The 16525-nt window shown below is 39.0% G+C and overlaps 1 protein-coding gene and 1 long non-coding RNA gene across 5 annotated transcripts in view; one reads left to right on the top strand and one right to left on the bottom strand.

The window, feature by feature from the left end:
* Positions 1-16525, top strand: part of LOC310905203 — a 68414-nt gene that overhangs the window by 20029 nt on the left and 31860 nt on the right. For 3 of the 4 annotated variants that reach the window (XR_014588848.1, XR_014588849.1, XR_014588850.1), the window contains exon 2: positions 5406-5645. This is a non-coding gene — a long non-coding RNA (uncharacterized lncRNA). Of the gene's footprint in view, positions 1-5405; positions 5776-16525 lie in introns of those variants that run through there. The other variant, XR_014588851.1, reaches the window with a different exon arrangement.
* Positions 2868-16525, bottom strand: part of ALDH1A2 (aldehyde dehydrogenase 1 family member A2) — a 56343-nt gene continuing 42685 nt past the window's right edge. The window contains exons 8-13 of the mRNA XM_083851165.1: positions 15220-15322; positions 12089-12273; positions 11208-11372; positions 10629-10786; positions 9752-9826; positions 2868-5087 (exon numbers count right to left, since the gene is read on the bottom strand). Of these exons, the coding sequence (XP_083707291.1) occupies positions 5015-5087; positions 9752-9826; positions 10629-10786; positions 11208-11372; positions 12089-12273; positions 15220-15322 (759 nt within the window). The 3' untranslated portion in view covers positions 2868-5014. The remainder of the gene's footprint in view (positions 5088-9751; positions 9827-10628; positions 10787-11207; positions 11373-12088; positions 12274-15219; positions 15323-16525) is intronic.

Genomic DNA, 16525 nt, shown 5'->3' with positions numbered 1-16525 from the left:
TCGCAACAGATGTCCCAGCCTTCCTGTGTGTTGGAAACTTCTGGGCATTACATCTGGTGGCAAGGGTCCTCCATCACATGTTCATAAATGTCACCTGAAATTGGGCAAAACAATGTTCTCTGCAGTGCTTCCTGGAACTGCAGGTGCGGTCGTAAATAGACATACTGTATGCAGTGCGGGGCAGCCTCTTACTGTTTGATGGAACTCATCCTATAAGACTGTGGAAATGCTCACTGTGCAGAAGCAGTGGCTCATGGGTGCAGTCCTTGTCAGTAGTGGCTTGAGTGGTTTTAAATTTGTTGATACCAGAAAAATGTAGCTGGGGTCTTTACAGTGCGAACAGGCTCTGTTGTACCTGTGCTGGAGGCAGGGGAGAGCTTGGCTTTTATGAGGGTTCAGGATTTAAACTCAGCTGGCTGAACTGCTTAAGAGTTAACCATTCTTAGGAAGCAGCAATATGTGGATGTGCTTTTTCTGTTCCTCTGACAGTAAACTAAGGGGATTAGGGACACCAGGCAACAGCTCTGGTGTCTTCAGCCAGTTGTACGAAGAGGCGAGTCATCTTTGTGCCTCTGTTCCCTGACAATATGTTCTCTGGGGCAACTTCTCAGTCATAGGTGTGCGTAGCCTCTAGGTCTCGGTCTTACCTAACCAAGCATGTGGTGCTAAGCAGTGTCCCGACAGAGCAGCTCTGGCTGCACAGACGGTTCGACCTGCTCTTCACCACTAAAACAGCTGAGCTTGCACTGTAGCCAGATGTAATAATCCGTTGCTTATGTTACCCTTGAATTCCAGTGTGTTAGTTCTGGTCCTCTGTAAAAAATCAGGTAAGTGCTTATGGAAACCAGCATCCTAGCACTCCACATTGTGCTGTTTGGAAGACGAAAGTGGGACTGCAACACCCAGTAGTAGCATATTCTAGTTGCACCTTAGTCCCATGAAATAGTACCACTACTCTCAGATCACCCTAACTCATTCTTCCAAATGGCCTAACTTCAAAAACGCTGCAGTCCCCTGCTTTGCTTCAGAATTCTCCAAGCTTTCTGGCAGAGCCACACACAGTTCTTTGGTACCTGTGTGCTGTCAGTGGACAAAGAAGATACAGTGAAGATACAGAGAGAGTTAATAAACTACGTTTAACAAGGAAAAGGAAAAAAGATGCATTTTATGCAGCTATAGTGTAATGTACTCGTAGAAGTCTGTCTGAATTGGTTGGCAATGCTGATGGCATCTAATAGCTACAGAGGCTTTTCCTGCTTCCTGATACAGAGCGCTCTAGTTGTACAGCACTGTGAGTGTAAGTCTTTGTGGTATAAAGAAGTTACAAGAAAAACCACTTCCTGTGTTGATAGACTTCGCATGCAGCAAATGGAAGTATATGGATACAAATGAAATGTGGTTGTAAATGCAGCTCTCCAGAGCTTGTGGTGTAACCATGTGGAGAGCTATGTTGGTGTCCTGAATTCAGTGTTGTTCTGTTTTTTTGTTTTGTTTTGTTTTTTTCCAGGAGGAGGAGTGCTCTTTGTAAATGGGAACAAATAAATATGTTAGTGCTATTCAAGTAGTGTCCGTATCCATCACTTTGTCTGAAGGCCACGAAACTAAAATTCTGTTTACCTTTGTTCATAGCCTTTTTCCAGAAGCAATGCACAATTATTTCTGAACTCTCACTTTACTATACCTGTATACACATTTATTGATACATTTATTCTCACTGGTTGGGGGTCCATGGGTTACTTATTCACTATGGAGTGAGTTTTGCTTCCTTCCTTGGATGACAAAACTGTGTTTTCAGTGGGTTCCAGAACAACCTTCCTTCCTTCAGTTTTCTTTTAGAAAAGTATTCCATTGCATGCGCTTCTGTAACTGCGTGGGGTGGTGAGATGGCTTGCAACTAGGTCAGAGAGACAGAAGGGAGGGGATATGGAAAGTGCTCATTGTCCACTCGCAGTCCCACGACAGTGTTGTGCGTGCCGCTAGTTATGGCAAGTAGAAGAGAAATTTTGCTTAATATATTCCTGACAACCCAGACTTTCTGGAATAGTACTCCTTTTTGAGAATGCAATTTCACTCCTATTGTTAATTTTTGTTCTCTGCTATCCAATCTGTTTTAGTCAAGTTACTTTATCTTCAGTGATTGCCTGTAGAGTGTTGATTAAACCAACAGCATTATTCTGTGACACTGAGGTATAACCAATGCTTGCCATACAATGAAGTAGCTTGGAGCTATTAACTGAGTAGTTACTTTATCTAAGTAGGCACCACTTCAAAAGAGGAATTCTGTTCCTAGCAGTGAAAGTAACCCTGGAATTAAGGGATTGCTAGAGGGGGAGTTGTGTAGTACCTGGCCGTGTGAATTTTACTGGCTGTCAAATTAGCATTTGGTCTGTTCTTTTCCCCTGTTTCAGCATTTTGAAATTAACATAAAAAGATCTGAGTGTTAATTTAATCATCTCTGTGACTCATGTACTGGAGGAAGAAAAGACATGGTAATTTTTTTTTAAACATAATCCAAAACTCAAGCTGTGATGCAGCAGTTTGCAAGGGTGTCCCACTGGTTCTGGTGATTTCAGACCTTCCCCAATAGCTAAACTTTACGACCACAAGGGTGAGGATGAACTCTGGCTATGACCTAGATCTGCAATTCACAAGTGTTTTTCATACAGCTGCAATAATATTCCAGAAAATGTAATTGGCCTTTTACTTCATTCACTTCTGCAAATGAAAATAAAGCTACTGTGAGAGCAGATCTTTTGCTAAGAAAATATTTTTTTTAATATTTGTATAGCTCTGTCAACAATAAAGGAGTCTCACAGTCTAAAGTCTTTCTCTAAACCTTTTTAATGGAAAAAACTTCATAGAAAATATCCTTTTACTTTTTTAATAACATATAACTATATACATGATTAAAAACTGTAACAAAAAGCTGCAGGGACAGGCAGAATGTTTTGTTGGATCCATGCAGATGGTACATTTAAAAAAGGATTTTACAAATCCATGTACATCAAATGGAGCTGCAGTGACAAGGTTGAAAAAATGGCAACTCTATATTATTTACCTGAATGTACAGGGAATAGAGCACAGACATACAAAAGACACAGAAAGAATACAAAAGAGTACACAGTATAAATGCTGTTACCACAGGAAATCTCTTTTTTTTTTTTTTAAGTAAATAGGAGAAAGGAAATAAAATCTCCTTTTTCACATTTTATATTGCAGTTTAAAAGGTAACTAATTTCTTTATTTGCTGTATTTTGTTTTTCTTAACTCTGACACACACAGTAGAAGTATATGGCATCTGCATTTAACAACTCAGGTATATTTTGATTCATTTCCATGTCTGTGAATGTACTGTCATTTCTGAATAACATCGTGTATACATATTGCTTTGAAAACACGATACACAGATTGACACGAGTTAGAAAATATTGAGGGCTACAACACTACAAAGTGCTGTATACCGTTGTCCTGATCCTGCAGTGTATTTAAGGGCACACACAAGTTCAAATCTACAAGGAATTGCTCAGAGAGTAAGAAAGTTAAGTACGTACAGAAACTATTTGCTAAATCAGGTCTGGAGTTTTCAACAGTTCGTAGTATACACTCTGCAGCCAGGAGAACTGTTACACCTGAGGCCATAACTCTGTCCTTACACCCCACAGAATGTAGCTACAGTAGATGATTTACTGTACTTCTAAAATACATTGTCTTAATTCTAAGTTAAAACGTAAAGTGAAACCTTAAAAAAAAGTCTGGGGAGCTCTACATCTAGAAAGAAGAAGGGGATAATGTTTAGTTCGTTAATTGCAAGTTGGAAGAGATTCTGTAGGCAGCGGGAAATAGTGTGTCAGGTTTTAAACATCTTACTTCTAAAAGATCATGTTCATATTTTTGTCCTGGGCTCAACAAAAAAGAGACAACAATGAAAATACAGTACTAGCCAGGAAGTACACCTAAGGCACACAAGCATGGCAAGGATGGCAAAGCATAATTTAATAAGAAAATAAAATCAAGCTAGCTTCTTGACAGGTGGGCTTTCACTAGGTTCTTCCTGTGGTAATGAATACTTAATGATTCTCAGTGTAATCACAAGCAGTTTACTAGCAGACAAATAAATGGAGTCTGTGTGTGCATATACTTGTTTAAAAAAAGTGAAAACAACAACAGTGACAGCAACAACAACAACAAAACTAAGCAGGCAATGAAAGTTGAAATATTCTGTGAAGCCTTGGGATCTGTTCCTGTTCTTAGCACTCTTCCACCCTGTCTGGCCATGCTCTTTTGGCAGGCAGGTAAAGCCTTTTAAGTCCCTGTAAGTGAGGGAGGATTTCTGCTTGTAACAAGCCATAAAATAATTATTAAAATAAGCTTTGAAAACCAAAACACTCTGGGTCATGAAAGCCAAATCTCATGGTATTTGGATTTCATTGTCCATATAATGATTTAGTACCTTCCCCAGTTTAACCTCTTTATGTGAGCATGCTAATTGGAAAGTTGCCAGTATACCAATTTTGGGCTGGTTACTGTTCACAGTCTTACATTTTTTTCAAAACATGAATGGTACTTGATTATGTTGTTTGCTCCTAGCATTTTGGGTAAATCTGGCTTGTAAAGCCCTGTATGAAACAAGAATGTCAGAAGAAGGCAGGTCTGTTTGAGAAGGCAACTTGAAAGCAGTAAGACTTATTTTGTTTATTTAAAGAAGAGATAAATGTGTGTATGCATGCATTTGTATTTACCAGTTTTATAGCTAGAACTGTTATTAAATGATGTCCAATAGCAACTTTATCTTGTTATGGTAAGTTTTATAAAGATGTAACTCTCAAGAGAGTTTCATGAAAGCATGCAGAGTTGGTTTGCATTCCTTATGCAATTATGTGCCCAGTATATATGCTGCAACTTAATTTCTTAAATACATTTTGTGTAATGCTTTTTATTCCTGAGTGCTGGTCTCCATAAAGAATAGAGAGGGTGGCATCATGTGCTCTTCTGCACAACATGGTCTTCCATCATTTTAGGAATTCTTCTGAGGGATCTTTATTGTCACAGTTTTAACTTCAGAATATTCTCTCAATCCACTTTCACCCCTAAAAAACAAATTGCAGGTTCATCTTAGACCAGAAATTAATTCTGTATTGAGCAAAACCTTGTGAAGTGATTCCTTGATGAAGTTAAGATATAACCTATATTTCTAGGCATAGGTTTCTGTTGTACAGTGATTTTGTACTGGTTTTCCTTTCATGCTATCTTTCAGAAAACCTGAATATGAAGTTGCAGGCTATCATGAGGTCAGTGGATGGTTCCAGCATTTGATAAGGAGATACAGAATGATATTAAACACAGAAATAGTTACTGTCCCTTGATGGAACTATTGGAAGTGAACTGATGCACTCTGTCTTTTCCAGATCCTGAAAATGTTCAAATACCAAGACCTACACTACTGACCAGTGAATTTACTGCTTGTATTTGCACCCAAGAAAGAGAAGGTCCAAATAGTACTATGGAAAACGAACTGCTCACAACTGTGGATAAACGTAACAGTGACTCCTAACCCACTGGTCTTTTTTCCCTGACAAGATGTTCAGCAGCAGAAATCAACATTTGCACTTACTGTGAAGAATTCAGCCTGCTCATATTTCCACTAGGTAACTAGAAAACCTGTTTTTGTCCTGGCACAGCATCTTACCTAAGATCCTACATACTTTTAGAAGCTAGTCACTTACTAGGCCCCAGTCATCTGACACGAGACTCTGTGGGATACATGTTCTCCTTTGCGTAAGTGATGCTCAAGAAATGTGTTTCTGAATGCTTTGTAGATTTTATTGTAGTCAGCTCTGGCCTGGCTCATCTCGTAGACAACTCTGCTGAGGTGTAGAGCAGCAATGGAATGGCTTCTTGGGCGTTTTGCCTGTCTCCTCGTAGGTACAGATAATTGGACTTTGCTGTGCATATTTCGGGTGATGGAGAAGTGTGTGCTAGTCAAGTCAAAAGTTATGTTCTGCTTGCTGCTGTGTATGTAAAGCAAACAAAGTCCCCACCTCAACACATCCACAGTCCAAGTCCATGAATGGAGGTTCTCTTCTATATGAACTTATATGATGAGGATTCTTTTGCACAAGCACTTACAATCATTTGCTTCTTGGTTAAATTCTTATCCCCGCCCCTAAAACACACCCAATACTGCTCCCTTACTTATATTAAAACTAAAAAGTGCTGACACATGCATATCATATTAGCATGTTTAGTGTTTGACACTGCCTTCCCCCTGGATCCAGCTATGCAGAATTTAAAATCCCAGCTATACCATAAAGAATATTTCAGGGGAATTCCTCAGAATCCCAGTCTAGTAAATGTTGTTTTCAGAATGGAGTGAGGTGCCACTGTTCAAAGCAATTAAACCCTTCAGTCAGCCCCCAGTGTTGCATAGCCTGCTTTGTGTTTCCTTCTATAATGTATGTTTTACACAAAACATAATGTTGGGGAAGGAGTCCTGTGACCTTCCCTGGAAAGTTAATGAATTTGTGCAGAAATACAGTATTTATTTACCATCCCATTTCACCCTACATGCAGTTTTGGAAAGTTTCCAACACGCTTCAACTTGGTAAGCCTTACACGTAGTTGATATCTAACTCACTAAGGCTGGTGTTTTACTAGGCATTTTAAGATTCACCAGAGCCTAAGTACAAGCAAGGAAATGTATTAGTAAAGATTCTTTAGCATGAGAAGGGTTCCGATTGAGTTGGACCACCTCACCCCCAGCTTTCAGGGGAACATCTTAGATTTGTTTCCAAAAGAATGACCAAAACACTTAGTTATTTATCAGACTTAGCTGAGACACAAAGCCATTCCTTTATGGCATAGTAGAAGCTGTCACCAGGAGCTGCATGGAACCCAAAAACTAAAACTAGTAAGTCCCTCTGCATAAAAGTTTCTGCTTGATTTGGTAGTGATGCAGCTTGGCTCCAGACATCTGTTGAATGCATTTTTGCAAATCAATATATAACCTGCCTAACAGTATCCAGTGCCTTTGTGTATGTTCCAACTGCCAGTTTTGTTTTCTTTTTTTTTTACCTTGGTCTGGCAAACAAAATTAGTTGTATTTATTGGTCTAATTTTTCATCTCAAGGCTTCAGGGCCTTATGCATTTGTATTCTATCTGAAAGTTTGGAAGCAGGCCGTTGTGATGAATTCTAAGCCAAGTATTTTTCTAAAGTTAAAAAGGGTTTTGTGCTGAATAGGATGAAGGTTAATTCCAGACCATCAGAGCAGATGAGTCAGTGCATGTTCAAACAAAGGGCTTGGTTGTCCCTACAGCCTAATACAGGGAGGCAGGGAGCAATAACATCCTGTTCTATGGCAACTTGGTGTCTGTTTGAATTGCAGTTTGGTATCAGGGTGAGAACAAGGTTTGTGTCTGTGAGAGGGAGGAGCCCATAGGTCAAGTTTGCATGATGCTATCCTTTGGTTGTAGAGGTGTGAGGGAAGGGGAACAAATTGCTCTCCAAAAAGAAATTATATTACATACCCTCCTCCCTCCCTCGGGCAAAGAGAAGAATGGTAGAAAAAAAGAATTACAACTCCAAGGCCTTCTCCTACTTGCACTTCTTTTTGGAAATGCAACTATGCACTGCTGTAGCTCAGAGTCATACAGAGAATAATAATTACCATGACAGTAAATGATAAGTCTGAGGTAGAATGGCACCTCCTTCCCTTGAAGGTACTTGGACAGAGACCAGAATTCTGGGGGACTTGCCTGATTTTCAGTTCAATGTTACACGACTCAGTTACTGATAAGGAGCTTTAAAGAAGTGTAAATGTAAATGAATCACTCCTTAAAAACTCCTTTGAGAATAAAATAATATTATACTTCTTTAAGAATAAAAGAATATTGTAGCCTTAAGGTAAATAGAAATCAGTTCCATTTTGTACAAGAGTTTGGGTTCTCTATTGGTATGCACATACTCTGGTACATTTTGTGGGGAGTGTAAAATGAGCGTAGCACATCTCAACTTTCTGAGTTCCTATTTTCCCAACGTGTGATAAAAATCTGTGAATTTTAATGCAGGAACAAAGTAAGTCCCAGCTAATATGTTGCTAGCACAAATACCACAGTGGCAGAATTACAATCTGGCTAAAACATCATATTAGCTTAGCAATGGCACAGATATGTATGAACACTTTCTTGTCTTATTTTTTGTTCTTTAATTACCAGACTCAATATTATTTATGCTGTAAAATGTATCACTTAAAAACAGGGATCTAAGAAACCTTGGCATTTTAATAAAACATATGCAGATATAAATTGGGGGGTGAATTAGAAGGTGATATCTGATCAAAGAGGTTGTGAAGGGGGTAAAATAATTACTCATAAGCAGGTTTTCAGGCTTCTTGGTGTGAGAGAGATGATTGCCATTCCAAACATTGCCTGTTTATGGTGAGTATTGTCAAAGCTGTGGCTGAGAATCAAGTGTACAGCTATCACAGACTTTACATTGGGAGCTGGGGTGCTGCCTGATTCCGCCTCTCCTTCCCCCCCAGTTTCTTTTGCAAAACTCTACAATACTAATATGTGAGTATTTTGCTTGCACAGTTAACCTCCCTGAAGTCAGTGGGGTCACTCTTGGGTGTCAGGTTACTCATGTGCTCTTTCAAGCTTAGTAGTTTTAGAATATTTTCACAATGATAAGAGTTAGATGAGCTGACATATTTATGCCAGTGTGAGATCACCTCATAACTCATGAATGTGGAGAATAGTATGAATGTGTTATTCAAAGTACTCCCTAATGAGGGAAAATATTTCAGACTACATAGAGCTCATTTTATAGATCAAGTTGTATACTTCAACATATGTAAAGTTTTAAAGAGTTTGACCTTACTTTAGTTTTACTGCTGAGTTTGCCATTAGCCATAAGCTATTTTGAAATCTTAGGTGAGACATATCTGGTATACATGCCTCCTGCACAGAAATTAATTGAATCCTTTGTATGCACAACCAATCTGGGGCTGACGCAATTGCTAAACATGCTTGTGATTGTAATGAGAACTAAAAACTGCTAAGACTTTCAGTGAGGTACATGGGACAGTATTTGAGAAGGGAGCTCCGTCTCAAAATATTTGTAACTTTGTTCTAAACGGAATAAGAAAAGACTTTGTAATGGAAGGTGATTCTTTCTAAGGGATATAAACACATTGGTGTATTGTTCTGTAGGCCTGATTTCATCTAACATTGTTGATAATTCTGGAAAAGACAGACACCTTTTAAATTAAATTCAGATGATCCTATACTAATAAATGTAGCAAAAGGAACAGAAAGGAAAAAAATTGCAAGAAAGCAAAATACATGGCAAAACAACTCTGAAACAAGTACGACAAATGAGTCAACAAGCATAAAGCAAGATATGAAAAAGAATCTTTCTGGAAAATTGCTGATTAATACAGAGAAGGAAAACTTGGAAAACACAGGTTTCAGTTTAAAAAAATACTCAGAAATTTTCAGTGTCTTTCAGAATAAGAAAGGGCTCCTTGTAACTCATTTTGTTGTGTCAAAATAAATAAATAAATAAGGAAAGAAATGGTTTTACCATATAAATCGTTTGCATTTAGAGCTGGCAGTGGTTATGAGTCATCTTATACTATGCCCTGATCCTCTGATGGGACTATGTCCTGATCTTAATTTGCATGGAAGGATTCACTAATGTTTGTTAAGTTGTAAAGCTCAAAATAGTTTAGAAGACAGCCGTGTAATACTTACATCTCTCTCCCATTGCCAGACATTTTGAATCCTCCAAAAGGACTTTGGGCATTTAAGGCATTGTAGCAGTTTATCCTGTAACAGGAAAAGGCATTAAGTCCAATTGCACTGTCAGACATGTGGACAACTCAGGAGATACTGAAACTCATGGAGCTAAGGATACTGTATAGCTCTTAGTAATAACAAAATGGTCTCTTGTTGAAAAGAAAGGAGGGACTTATGCCACAAAAGCAACGTTCTACTCCTTGCTTTAAAGAGAGTGGGATTTAGCTTGTGAGGACTGGAGGAAGGCACTGAACACCTGGATACAGCTTCAGTAATGGACTGTTAATCTGCTGACAAATTTTAGTGCCAGTTTATAACACAGAGCTATTAGGTTTGAATTTGTCCTTTTTCCACCTGATTTCTCTCAGATCTTTAGTTTATCCAGGCTTGACATATCAAATTGCAAGCTATTAAACTTTAGAAGTGGCACTTCCTACACCTAAATACAAGACAGAAATAGGTGTCCCTTTGGTTCCTTAAGGCTGTAGAAAATACACAATTTCTTATGCCTTCAGCAGAAACCTCACAGGCTTCCTCTGCTCCACAGATAGGATCATATACTCTCTGTTTTGTTTTAGGCAATGCTGTTCAGCAGTGTAACTGGAAGGTCATGCTAACAGAAAGCAAGGCACTTTTCCACTTTGAATAGCATTCAGCTGCAGTGAGCAGACTGACTACATTCTCCAACAGCTGTTCTGTGTCTTGGTTAGTGATTCACCACTAGGATGGTCTAGATAAACACAAAGACAAAGGGTGCAAAACCGAGGTAACATAATGATAATGAGCTAACTCTTTATCTCTGAGAGCAGGAGTGTGATAACTTCTGCCTTACCAGACTGTCCCAGCCTGCATTGCTGAAGAGACTGTCAGGGCTTTGTTTATGTCATTTGTAAAGACAGCAGCTACCAGCCCAAAGTCAGAATTGTTGGCTCTCTCTATAACTTCATCCATGGTTTTAAATCTCAGTATTTCTTGAACAGGCCCAAAAATCTGCAACAAAGATTAATCATTAATTTGAAAAACAGCTCACTCAGAAGCATTTTATTCCTGTTCTGTTCTGCTTTTTAAATGGCCTGCCCTCTCCTGTTTTACTCTTTACAGATTGTATTAGTAGTAATAGCCGTCTGTAAAAAAGCGTGAATTTCCCAAAGCAGTCATCATAGTGAAACATAATTCATTTCTTCCTTTATCTTGTCTTTCAAGTCTGAGACTCTACAGCAAATGACAAAAATTAAGCTTCTTTATACAAACTGATGCTGTCAGTTGCTCTATGAATAAGTTCTGAGAAGATTTTACTCTTTTTTTTTTTTTGGTATAGTGGTCATTTTCACTCTAAAGCTTTTGTCTCAAGAAATAAACAAAAGAAACAAAATCATGTTTAGGACATTCTGAAATGATCTTGCCCATGTACCTCCTCCTTGGCAATCCGCATGTCATCTGTTACATTGGAAAACACCGTAGGTTCAATGAAGAAGCCCTTTCTTCCTAGCCCTTTACCCCCACATTCAAGTTTTGCTCCTTCAGTAATGCCACTTTGAATCAGTTCCAAGATCTTGTTGTATTGTTTTTTATCAATCTGAAAGAGAGAAGAAGCTGTTTGACTTGCAGGCCATGCACTTTAGATAATCAAGCCAAAATAATTTTTTTAGGCAAGTCATGTCCCAGAGAGTAGCCTCATGCATATTTTCACTGTTTGAGTTTGAGAGGCCAAAGATCTACAGATAGCTGCTGACTGTAACCTGGGGCTCAGTCTTCTTCAGGATGTTTCCCTGTATGTATGTGGCTCAACCCACATTGTTGCTAAGGGAGATGGTTTATAAGAACAAACAAACAAGGGCATTATTTTTTTGTCCAAAATTAACTTCTTGACAGTGGTATAAGCCCAGCTGGTTATTAGTATCAGCAACATCTTTTAAAGATATATTTGTAATTCTGACCATCTTTTGCTTACAGTTCTTTCTTCTGTAGTGCTCTACAAGCACAGTTACAGTTGTAGACAATTCTTGACAATAAGTGCCTGCAAAAAGACTTTTGTGAGCCTTTCTCCTATGAATGATAGCACTATGCAATTCGCAGCTGTGTCTTGGGGGCTGAAGAGCAGAATCTTGCTGTTAAAACTGTGAGGTGAACTTACTGATATTTAAGATGAGAGTTTTCACTAAACAGAAAACATCTCTGATCTAGGATTTCAAGTGAATATGCACAGACTGAACTCTGTTGTGTTAAGAGTTTAAGTGCTTCTGGGCACCTGGGCACCTTCTGGGCTGCAGAGCTGAAGCACTGTTCATTTACCTGTGGACCTTGTTCTGTAGTTGGGTCAAAAGGACTCCCCACTACTCTCCTCTTTGCACGTTCTACACTTCTTCTTACAAACTCTTCATAGATTGATTCTTCCACATAAATCCGTGAGCCTGCAGTGCAGCATTGACCTTGATTGAAGAAGACTCCTTGGTGAGCTTGTTCCACAGCATAGTCCACTACAAAACCAAGACAACATGGCGTTGCTCTGAAACATCATAGACACATCTGCTGTTGTACCAATGTTATGGGTATGACATAGTGTCACATTCCCAAAACTTCAAAGCAGAAGTAGAATTTGGTTAAAAACACCAAAACACTGAACAATACATTATTGTTGTGCCAGGCCATAAGTGAAGATGATTAATTTCATTTTTTGTTTTAATCCCTGTGAAAATAGGAAGTTTTAATACATTTTAACATGTCTGAATTTGATTTTTTTTTTTTTTTGGTCACTTATGCCAGCCTGGACTGAGCTATACTAGGGGGATATTAGGAGCATTACAACTGTTTCAAAAGCACCAGATTGCAAGGGACCACTTGGGAGTTCAGGCACCATCAAGTTAAAGAAGTGTCCGTAGATAATACATTCTACATGCCATCCCTTGACACAAGCCACAAAATACAGCTTAAGATCCCACTGCAAAAGTTAAATCAAGCTACAGTTGTAGCAGTCAATAGAAGTAGGACATGCAAAACAGCTTCAGCAATCTCTTGCACATTAACAACATGTAATTTATTAATGAAAACTCTTAAGAGGACCCTAGGAAGTGGATTGTGCCCCATGCTATAGAAGTCTGTCTGACTTAAAGTCAGTAGGGGAGGGGAAAATTTGTTTCTCATCTTATACTTGCAGTTGATTTAATCCTGTGTATATGAGGACTACGGTTAAGCAAGTACTTGAGAGAATTTAACTTTGATAATGGCAAGAGTTGTCCTTCCCAAAGAGACAGGTTATTTTTCTGCAAGACAGAAATATCTTCTTGGCCTATACAAGTGACTAGGTGAGGCTTTAAAAATACAGGCTAATTATGGAACAATCAATCCCTGATTCCTGTTCCAACTTCGGAGGTGCAAGCAACACATCCAATATTCAAGCAGGAAAGGAATAAACAGCCATATTTAGACAAGAGCCAAAATCTCCCACGGCATATAATAGCTGACTAGAAAAGCATTTGGGCCATGTGGCACTGAATTTATCATCAAAAAGTGATGACCTGCAGCACCTGTTATCAGCTGTAACACTTTGGAACATTGTTGAAAGTATAATCTTTTATGGCATAAACAAAGCAATGATGCTTTACTTTCAGCATGGCCTAAACAACTCCATCTAACAGCAGTGTCTTATTCTGCGTTCGGCATGGCCATGGAAAAAAAAATGATGTGGGGTATTCCCTGGACCACATTCAAGTTTTCCCAGACAGCTCCATGGAGACTAAAAACAATAGTGGATAGAACTGATTAACTGATGTTTCTTTCTCTTAGCAAAGTTTGGCATCATGAAGGGGCTCTAACCATTTTTCTCTCTTTTTCGCGTGTGTGTGTGTGTGTGTGTGTTTGCGCGTGCATGAGCACTAAACTTCAACAGCTTTGTCATGCTTTCTGCTAACTTTTGGCACACAGTGTTCCTCAAACAGAACAAACAGCTCCTTTGGAATCGTGAGCAAATTGTCTGCTGTTCTTAAATAATCAGAGCTTTGAAGACTGAATTTCAGGTCAAGTGCTAGTGGTTGTAATTATGGGAAGGCCAGAGAGCTTTAGTATGATACACTGTGGAACAGACGGTCCTGGGGAAGACTTCGCTCTTCCCTGTGCCCTGTTCTTCCCTTGTTGCCTGCAACTTCTCACCAGGTCTTCAACCTTATTTGGCAGATTCAGGTCACAGATAAACCATACCTCTGTGTGGCAGCTAGGAGTGTTTGTCCTTCCCCTGTGGAAAGGGACAACACAGACATGCTCCCAGGATATATTACTCTGCTAGAAGTGTTCAGGTGATCCAATCTGAGCTAGTAGGTAAAGGACATTTGAGATGTGATTTCTGGTGGGAGATGGAGATGGGTAACTGGAGTACAGGGCTGTAACATCTGCACCTGACTCTGGTTCACAGGAGCCTTTTTTGGTTTACTAGGATGACTATGCAATTTAGACTCCTAGCTTGATAAAACTTTCTTAAGTAGAAATGACTTCAACTCCTGAGAATTCTTAGTCTTTTCCTAGTGTTTGAACATTGATAAGTTCTGAAAATGAATATGGGATTGTAACCAGCTCTTGTAATTCATGCTATTCAGATCATTCTTCTGTTCACTTTCTATTTTTAAAACTAAAAGACCAAATCAAAGTAAGTTCTCAGAAAATGCAGTAGGTAGAGTGTGCCTGCACACAGCCTGAAACAATAGGTCAAGGCAAGGTGTGAACTGTCCCATTCATCTTAATGGGGTGTTAACGTCAAAACCTCCTGCTGACGATTTAAATATCAACATTGTTAACTATTTCACTGCTGATCATTTAAGCAGAAACTTCCAGTTTGTGTTTTTATCCTGTTCTAAACTGCTGTCCTGTACCTTCAGGTGCCAAAAATCCCAGCTGCACATCATTCAGTTGCCAAAATCTTCAGCTCCCTGCTGACAATGGCATTGAGGATATTTCAATACACAGTTGTTCAATTGTGAAGATTTTTTAAATGGAAGACTCTCCATTTATAGCTACCATCAAAACAGCTTAAAAAAGTACTGCACTGGGTAGATTAGCCACTCAAATGTAAATCAAAGCCCTCCCTTTTTATGATTACTATGAATCTAACTATCACAGAATTTCCATATTTAAAGCACTAGGCCACCTTGCTGTAGAGTTTAGAACAAATACATATGGGACCTTGATTTTGATTAACACCATATCCACGTGCTTGGTTTTAACTGTTTTTCTGTTTTGTTGTCCTCTGTGAATCTCTGGGTACAAATGTTGTCTTTTTATAAAACTACCACACCCCAGGCTGTTTCTGTAATATCGAAAAGTGCAATTAGTTACAGCTATATTGGTCCATTTCACTTTGTCTAAAAGATAAGCCCTAAAATGAAAATAGAAAAGCCACACAAACATTTAAGAAAAATGTGGAAGTGCTGACTTACAATCCGCATCTGCAAAAATAATGTTTGGGCTTTTCCCACCCAGCTCCAGTGTAACTCTCTTCAAATTACTCCTTCCAGCTGCTTCTTGGATCAGCTTCCCAACCTGAAAGGAAATGGGGACACGTTTTACAGGCAATGTAGTCATACAGTTCACTTTAACAGCCAATGCTGGACATCACTGGAACTGAGCCTTAAATAATCCAGCAGGTTCTTCAATCTAAACAGATTCTCATAATCAGTGGACAGCTTTCCAGTTCTTTTTTTTTTCTAGAATTGGAGAGGGGACAAGGCACAGCACAAGGTGTTCGTACCCTTCACCCCTTTGTCTCTATGCTAACATGGTTTCAGCTTTATTTTAGGGTGCTTTAGGAGGGCTGAATTAAAAATCTGAAATTGACATAGCTAGAATTACTTCCATCCAAACTACTGCCCTGTTCACAAGGTTTTACATACCATTGCCAAGAGATTTGGTTATGTGATTTTAAGTTTCATGTGGAACAAAACAGATCTGATACCACAGTATGTATTAAGCCTGTACTAAGCTTACTACTGTTCATTAGTAATAACTGTTATCACGCTTCTTTATATAGTCCAGGTATTAGTTATCCCAAGCGATGAGTGTTAGTAGAATTTATTTCACTCTTACTACTTACAGTTTCTAGAGTGTTAGCCAAACTGTGGGAGGGCATTTGTTTGCTTCAAAATTTGTTTTTCAGCACTTAAAGTTTTAAGTAATTTGACACTGAAATCATGATTGAGAATACATCAGATTCTGAGGAAATCTTCAGCCTCTTCTGCAGGATTAGCAGCATACAGCCGAATACCAAGCAGGGCAAGAAGTTAGAAATGCACCATCCCAGATCTGACCCTCAGCTGCACCACAGATAATCTTAATATGGGTTGAGGAGGTCAAAAGCACCTCTAAATATCTTTGTAGACTGTGGGGTCAGCTGGAGCAGAATGCAGCCCAATGAGGAAATTGGAGCAGCCTCAAGTTGCAGATCTCACCAAGGAACATGAGGGTTGAAGGAGTAGCAGTCTGACAGCTACGTATTTGACATGTTTTGTGTACCCTGTACAGAGGGGGCATGGCATATAGTTGGAGAAGCAGCTGTATTCTCTGGAAATTCTCCCCTCCCTGGATCAATGAGTGAAAAATAAATCAGATTCTGTACTGTTGAAATGTAACTGTGCCCATACTAAGGAATTATCACAGGTAGATTTAAGACCACACACAGTAAAGCACAGGATTAAGTGTCTGTTTACTACTGATAAACTTGAGAACTTTTATAAGTACTTTCTTTCA

Source organism: Anser anser (genome assembly GCF_964211835.1).
Source record: "Anser anser genome assembly, chromosome: 10".
NCBI lineage: Eukaryota > Metazoa > Chordata > Aves > Anseriformes > Anatidae > Anser > Anser anser.
This window is presented reverse-complemented; position numbering and strand designations above follow the sequence as displayed.